The 8221-nt window shown below is 43.8% G+C and overlaps 1 protein-coding gene across 1 annotated transcript in view; it reads left to right on the top strand.

The window, feature by feature from the left end:
• Positions 1-3387: 3387 nt before the first annotated feature.
• Positions 3388-8221, top strand: part of DNAH9 (dynein axonemal heavy chain 9) — a 213083-nt gene continuing 208249 nt past the window's right edge. Inside the window, exons 1-2 of the mRNA XM_063120447.1 lie at positions 3388-3435; positions 6100-6250. Of these exons, the coding sequence (XP_062976517.1) occupies positions 3418-3435; positions 6100-6250 (169 nt within the window). The 5' untranslated portion in view covers positions 3388-3417. The remainder of the gene's footprint in view (positions 3436-6099; positions 6251-8221) is intronic.

The following is an 8221-nucleotide window of genomic DNA, read 5'->3' as shown; positions in this document are numbered from 1 at the left end:
CCCCCCCCCCCAATGACAAACCTGAACCTTTATGGCAGAGGTATTGAACCTCTTTCAACTGGAAGACTGAATTCAGTTTTGGAGAATCTCTTGTGCCTGTATTCCAGCAGTGGGTAGGGAGGAAGACAAAATGGGGTGAAGCCAAAGGTAAAGGGGGCAGGGCCAAAATACCAAAAATGACCAGGATATTGTAGTTTAAAGCTTTTACTGTCAGTAATTAAGCCTTAGGAGAGGCATTTCAGCCTTTTAGTATTGTAGGAAAATGTGCTAAAGCCAGCATCCAACAAATTATCAGGGGAAAGGGGGATGTTCATTGGGGAACCTTGGAGGGCCACATTTGGCCCATAGGAAAGCCAGATTTGGCCCATGGGTCTGAGGTTCTGCAGCCTTACTTTACAAGGACTACGACCCCATCCTGAATGTGCTAAATAATACCTCCAAGATCAGACAAATGTCCCTCAAACAGCACTTCCATCTTGTTTGGATTGAGTGCGTTTCCTTCCTCACTTGAATCAAATGAAGCAAATTGGGGGGCAAATCTGCAGATGACTTTACATAATGGTTTCATGTAGATGTTTACATAGCGTGTGGGGTGGGGAAGGGACAAGATGGTCTCCCTAGGGACCCCCACAGTGTAACAGTTTTGATCCCACAGCACTACCTTCTGGAATTGGCCCTCAAAGTAGGAGCAGAACCAACTCAAAGCAGTGCCCCAAACCTTGAAACCCTATCTAAAATTATGGTATTGAAAGCCACTGAGAGGTCAAACTCTTCCATCGTTCTTCCAGATTTTATCAAGGCAACTGATGCTGTTTCCATGCCAAAAGTAGGCCTGAAACCAGATTGAAATTGATTCAAATAACCAATCTCATCCAAGAGAGCCTGGACCACACAGCCAACAACCACTTAGTACCAAGAAGGGGCGATTTGTGAGTGGCTGATAGCTGTTAAAATCTTCTGTGTTAGGAGTGGTCTCACAACTTCCTGCCCATCAAGGTGACTAGGATGCAGCTCCTCTTGCAAGGGGGCATTAATTACCTGCATCCAGCCAGTCAAACTATGTGCATATAGGGTTCACTGGGTCATGGCAAGGATCATTTAGATCGTCCTGAACTCCAAATAAAAATTAATAGCACACAAATTATTCTCTGCAGTGTTGTTACCGCCAGTGTTATGTGTTTCCACTCTGAATTAAATCCCGTTGAGTTCAGTGGGTTTTGCTCCCAGGGAATTATGTGTAAGATTGCAGACTGTCTCCCCTAAAGACACCAGACTTCCATTAACTTTCTTTAGCAAATTGCCCCCTCCTGGTATAACATTTCACTTACACCAAATGTCAGTACCCAACTGTGTCATATTTTGAAATACTGAAGCAGAGTGGATATCGGAGCCAGTGTGAAGAATTCCTTTTTAATGTTTCCTTCACCTCAGCTCACAAGCTTACAGTGGTGGTTGCAGAGAATAAATTCTCATGAATCACTCTGGGAGTTTCCACCATCTCCTGTTGTCAAGCATCTAAACCAGTGGTGCTTGACCTACCATGATGCGATGATGTTACCTTACTCAGAAAGTAGCTCTGCCTTCCTGCTTATTCCCCAGGCTTTTTCAACCTGGTGTCCTCTAGATGTGTTGGACTAAAAATCTCATCATCCCTAGCAAGTGCAGCCATTGGGCATAGTGGCTGTGGATGATGGGAGTTGTAGTTCTAACACATTTGACAAGCACGGGAAGGCTGTTATAGCAAATTTTATAGCCATAAAAATTAAAAGCAAGCAAAATAATTGGTCTTCAGCAGTCTAGTAATACCACCATTACAGCTCATGTATGTATTGGGATGGGGGGGAGATGCCCTGTCTCTAATCCAGGGAGCTTATACGTGCTCAAAGCCCCGTGGTGGCTACGAATTTGCGCTGCGTCAGTTAATATGATGCAGCCACAGATTTGCAGCCATTGCGGGACTTTTTCACAAAGCTGCATAGTAAAAAAGTTGGGGACTTACCACAACTTTTTCGGTGGAAGCACGGTCACCTCGGTTCTTCCGCCATCTGACCTTGCTCTGTGGCTGATCCAAGGGAGGTCTTGGGAGGTGACCGGTGATTGGTTGCTGGAAGCCAGGAAGAGGGAGAGTGGGTGGGGTGGGGTGGACAGCGGCTCCAGTACTTGGATGACCAGCGGAAACCCAGTGCTTCTTCCTTGGGATGAGGATTACCCAATTATACCCTGTGGAAGCGAAACTGTGGGGTTTAGGAGGAATGCAGCATCAACTCAGTGCTGTGAAGACAGCCCCCAGGTCTGCCAAATAAATTGAACCAGTAATGAAGCAGTAATGCAACAATGGTACCACTCCTTAAAGACTAGTACCATACCCATAACAAGGACAAAGGTTACAAACAGTGCATATAAGTCTTTACATATCCATAGTTAGAGGCTACAATGGGACCTGTCTACTAGTTTCTGAGCTCTTCTTGGTGTCCCATTGTATTTGTAAAATGCTTGTGGAATTCATTTGTTTTGTTTATTGATTCATTTGAAATGTCCTATGTCAGCTTGATTGTTCATTTTTGGTTTGCTTCCTATGTGAAGCAGGAACCTGGCTGCAGGGTGGGTAAAGAGAAAGAGCGAAGTATGTGCAAATTTCGGGTGCACGTGTTTATTTCATTCCATTAGACTGATCTTGGGTAAGGAAGATATTTTTGAGTCATAGGAAGATCCAACATTTGGGTCTAAAATAAAGAAAGAAATCATATATCAGATTATGTCCCTGCCTCAGTAGCAGCATCTGTCACTTAACAGTTTTAAAAACCATTAATCAAATTGTGTGCATGCATGAGAGCGAGCGAGAGAGAGAGAATGAATGAGCTGAAAAATAAAATAATCGCTTTGTCTCAGGAACCACTATATAAAGCAATTAAGGGCCTGGCCTGGCCCACTTGTTGGGAAACAGCGGCCTTCGTTCGTTTGGGTTTTAACTGTGAATTGTCCATGTCTGTAGGATCTTCTAATGACTGTTTTGGACATGGAGAAGCTGGAGAAACTGGAATTTAGTGGTATAAAAGGGAAATCTCTGAGTCAACAAGTCCTGAGCATGCACGAAGAATTCCAAGAGGTGTATAAAGTATTTTCCGATCGTACATATGACTGCCTGGATGTGGCCAACATGGTAGGAGAGCTAATCTTGTGTTCTTGCTCTATGTTTCTGCCAGTAGAGGATTTTAAGAGCTGATGTTGAGGGGTCTGGTGTTCAGAGAGCATAGTTTCAAGGGTCTGCTGAATCAGTTGTGACATTGAGTGATGTGGTTGTTTGCTTGGTTCCTTTAGGAGTTTGAAAATGATGTGTACGATTTTAAGGGAAAAGTGGAAGATATGGATCGAAGGCTGGGGACCATTTTTGGCCAGGCATTTGATGATGCAGCAAGCATGGAGCATGCATTCAAGGTGTGTTATTTGTTATGTTACAACTCTGCCCCATTCTCCTATATATAAAGCTTTTCCCTTTTATAAATGCCTTGAAGGAGTATATTTTAACCTGGTGCAGTTAAATGTCTTAGGCAGTTGTATATCTTTTACTGTGTGAATGGGCCTTTGTCTTGAATGATAACCTTTAGGCCTTGAGGGGATCAAATTTCAGTGTAGGCTATACAGAAAGAAGCTACAAAAATCCTATAAATACTTCAGCTTCATGCCAGAAATTGCATGCATTTCCTACACACATGTTGTGGCTTTCAAACACTTGGTGATTGATTGATGTGAAATGATGATCTATATGCAGAATGGGTACAGTTTCCTTCTGAAAAATAGTATTTATTTACTTATTTACAACATTTATATATTGCTCCACATCTGAACAGTTTTTGAAGTGGTGAACACTTCAAAAGATAAAAAGAGTAAAACACCATTAAAAAACTAAAAAAAACCAGAACCAGAATACCAATAAAAACCATGGGTGGTCAATCAAGGGAGGCTTCTCGAAATAAAGGTGCTTTCAGCAGGCACTGAAAACAGCACAATATTGGTGCCTTCCTGATCTCCAGAGGTAGGGAGTTCCACAGAAAGGGAGCCACCACAATGAAGGCTCTTCCTCAGTTCGGTTCCAGCTGGACCATAGGTCCATGTGGAAATACCAGGAGCATGCTATCTGAAGACCTCAGTGAAATAACTTCCATTGAAGAATTTATGATGTGTGAAGTGTTCCCTGCATAATGTGAGGGCAAGCAGGGTAACAAGGCTTGTGGCCTTTATCCGGAGAGCTGTCTTGAGGCCTGGGTGGATTGCAAGGAGGAATATAAACATAAAAACAAATATCTGTGGGTGTTTCCACATAGAGGGTTTTTCGTGCTACCCATCAGAAGGCATTTTGCAGCTATTCCATCTTTTCCTCCTTAATGAATTTTCTGCAGTAAGAAGACAGATGGAAGAAGCAGTAAGAAAGCATGGCAGGGTTGCAAATGGAAGGCAATGATATCTAGACCCTCTCTGTAAAATTCTGTGAGTGAGGTAGGCAATGGTGCCATAAAAGCCTCATCTGGAAGTACTTTGGGTAAATGTTAATCCCACTGAGAGCTTCCAGCTCATGATGCATACAGTGCCTGGGCATACTTGCTGGTGCTTTCCTGTCTAAAAGTTTTTCCAAGGCCTTCCTTACAAAGGGAAGGAGAGACAATTGATTTTGGAATCTGAACCCACCTTTTGGGTTGGATTTCTTTGCCAGTGATTGTGATAAAATGGGTTGCAGCCCCAGTTTTATCTGGTGAGGGAAATTCCAAACAGGTTGCATTGCAAACCCAGATGGCTGTATCTCAGTGAATAGGGATTTCCTCCCTTCCCTTCTCTGTCTCCCTTCCCTGTCCCAGATTCTTTTATTGCCACCAACAGGGAGACTGAAGGTATATTTACATTAAGGACCCCCACCCCTGCATCCTTACTAAGCTTTCTTCTTCCGGAGTCTTTCCGGGTTTACACCAGGCTCCTTTAGACTATAACCATCTGATTTTGGAATGGAAAACTTCCCCTCTCGGCAATGCTCTGTGTGTTCAATGAAATAGCACCATCTACTGGTTGTATTATAGTGCAATGCCAGCTTTACACACTTCAAATATCACATAATAATTTTAATTACTGCATTAGTGAGAGCCAGTGTGGTGTAGTGGCTAAAGTGTTGGACTGGGAGTCAGGAAATCCTGGGTTCTAGTCCCCACTCAGCCATGGAAACTCACTGGGTGACTTTGGGCCAGTCACAGACTCTCAGCCCAACCCACCTCACAGGGTTGTTGTTGTGAGGATAACATGGAGAGGAGGAGGATTATATAGGCCACCTTGGGTTCCTTGAAGGAAAAAAGGTGGGATATAAATGCAATAAATAAATAAAAATAAATAAATTATCTCCATTCTTTTTAAAAGCGAGATTATGGGGGTGGAAAGTGTGAGACACATCCTGTAGGACCTGCAAACTTCTGTGAGTGGCCAATCATGAGTGTGCAATAAATCGCTCATGTAGAGAAGCTTTGAAAGGCTTGGTCAAGAATGGGTGAAGGAGGAAATATGGAACAACTAGCTGGGGAAAAAAGGGAAGTATTAAAGACCAAGGGTGCTTCCGGTTAAGGCTTTTGCTGTGCAATCACATTGTCTCAATCACAGAATTTTATGGGAGGTCCAGACATCATCAACTTCCAATTGGAAGCCCTCCTGCATTTTCCCAATGTTTTTAATGTATTTTTTTCCTACCAGAAAAATAATGCTAAGGGAAAAAAAGATGGAACAGCTGCTCAATGCCCTTTCAATGCTGGCATTAGGAGCCCTCCGTGTGGAAGCATGGTAGGAGAGGGGAGCTAAGGGATGTATAAGGCTGATTAATTTGGGGAAATAATGCCAGAATGGAGCCATTTCTTTCTTTTGAAAACTAAATGCCTTGGAATAATTTTATCAATGGATGTTGTTGACTGACTGCAATGATTAAAACGTGTTTGTAATTTTATAATACAAATTGCTTCATAGTTGGGTTATTGAGGGAGATATGTGGGTGAAGAAAGGGGTTGCTGGTCTACATGTACCATGGCATGTACGTAAAATCACAGATGTTTCCCATTTCTTTCTGTGTGGTAGCTGATAGACTTATTTGGGAGCCTGTTGGAACGGCCATTGATAGCAACAGATGTCTATGCTAAATATCATCTTCTCATTACCATGTTCGACAGAGATCTGGATGATGCTAAACTGATCTACCTGAAACATATTCAGGAGGAGATGGAACTAGGTACATGTTAGTAACTCCAAAATGGCCTAATACTCAGTTAACAAAACGCCTTTAAAAAGGATAATAATGATGTTATGCGGTTTGTTTGATTTTTTAAAAGGTCATCAATAACATTACAAATCCTTAACTTATGTAGCATAGCTTTTCCCTTTAGATCAACACATAAGTATAAGAAATTGGTGTGCCAGCTACAAAATAGTGTGCATTATTACCATATCACGTCATTCAGTGGGGTTGGAGTGAGTGCTTGTTCCCAGACACATTTTGGGAGGAGGGCTGTGGAGTACCAAGCTTGTTCAACCAACTCTCACATTTTTGTTGTAGAGAAGAGAGGTCAGGGCAAGACAGTTGAGCACCGGGGGGTGGGGGGGATTAGTTTAGAGACTGTTTTTTGCTAAGAATGATAACTGTCCAATGACCCACTCTGAGGTCTACAAATTCTGGTTGGCCTTGATAGCTAATTATTATTTCCTACTAACTAGTTGTGAAGTCCAGTTCCATCACGATACTTCAACATTACATGTGTTTCCTGAACAACTATCAACTTTATCAGGTTGTATTAAGAGAGCAATCCTATGTCCCCTAGAGAGGGTCTGAGGGGCTATAGGAAGCAGCGGATCTGCCCCTCTGAGGCCAGGTGCAACCTTGGAGGAGGAGATCTGACTTGATTTCCCCTCCCATCCACTCCGAAGCCCTGCCCAGCCACTGCACGGTGGCTCCCACTCCCAAGGTTAAAATTCCCACCTAAGGAAGGAAATGGGTGTGTTGGATCCAACAGCTTCTCAGCCCCCTCCCCCCAGTTCCTCACACCAGCAAAGCGAGCAATTTAGACAGGCTAAGAGGCTCATCTAATGTAAAATGCTCAAACAGAGGATAGAGAGGCAAAAACAACTTCTTTCTGTTGCTCCTCTCACCTTGCTGGCACAGCCCAGCAAAGCTTTGGATGGATGTAAGATAGGAAGAAGGCTATTGGAGCTCTCCATTGTTTAGGCCAAAAGTGTCCTTTAACTGGCCGCTTTTATCCTGAAGACAAAGCAGCTGTGGGCCCCCAATCTGTAACAGGCTCCTAGTGTAAAATGGGTTCCTATGCTAGTTTCCTGCTGAAAATCGCCCCCTCTTTGGTTGCTAATTGCCCTCGAAGGTGCTGTCTACAGTAAACAGCACCTCTGGGGACCAATAGCTGCAGGAGAATTTTTTTCAGGGGGAAACAGGTCCCCATCTGGATTAGGAGTGTATTCCACTTCAAGGCCTTAAGGCTGCTTCCCCCCACCCAAAATAAGCATGAATATCATAATGGGCAGTTTGGCTCTGAATCAGCATGTGTAGGATGAAGCTGTAAAAGTCACTAAACATGTTGCAATGAAGGCTCTTCTGCCAGCTGTAATGCAACCATTGTATTTCTAATAGCAAGCTAAATGATCTTACAAAGAATTGTTTGGGAAATGTGTCTCTGTTCTCCTGCCTTCGAATCCCAATATTCCAGCTACAGAATCAGAGCTCTCCAAACTGGTTGCCTGGGCTCCCAGCCAGCACTCTACTCCACCCCCCCCCCCATCACCCCCAGGGCTACAGAAACAGAGGAAGCAGCAGCCAAGCACGAGCTTCAGGGCTATTGGCAAGTACTTGGGTAGTGGCACAAAGCTACTCCTGATATGAGATTACTTGGGAGGAGAGGAAAGCCTTTGAGGTACCTGGCTGAGAGCCAGGAAGGGGTGGGACTGGGAACCTCCAGCTCCTACATAAGCTTTCAGTCTGAGCCAGGCCATTGTTGACACAGAAGCTCCCTTGGGGCTCCTGTACATGGCCCAGCTAGCTGTTAGGTTCATAGACACAGGAAGTTGTCCTATATTGAGTGCTGCTGTCGGTCTATTGATCTCAGTCTTGTCTATACCAGCCATTCCCAACCTAGGGCCCTTCAAATGTTTGAGACTATAACTCCCAGAATTCCTGACTATTAACCATGCTGGCAAG

The sequence above is a fragment of the Elgaria multicarinata genome, chromosome 3, assembly GCF_023053635.1.
Source record: "Elgaria multicarinata webbii isolate HBS135686 ecotype San Diego chromosome 3, rElgMul1.1.pri, whole genome shotgun sequence".
Classification (NCBI taxonomy): domain Eukaryota; kingdom Metazoa; phylum Chordata; class Lepidosauria; order Squamata; family Anguidae; genus Elgaria; species Elgaria multicarinata.
This window is presented reverse-complemented; position numbering and strand designations above follow the sequence as displayed.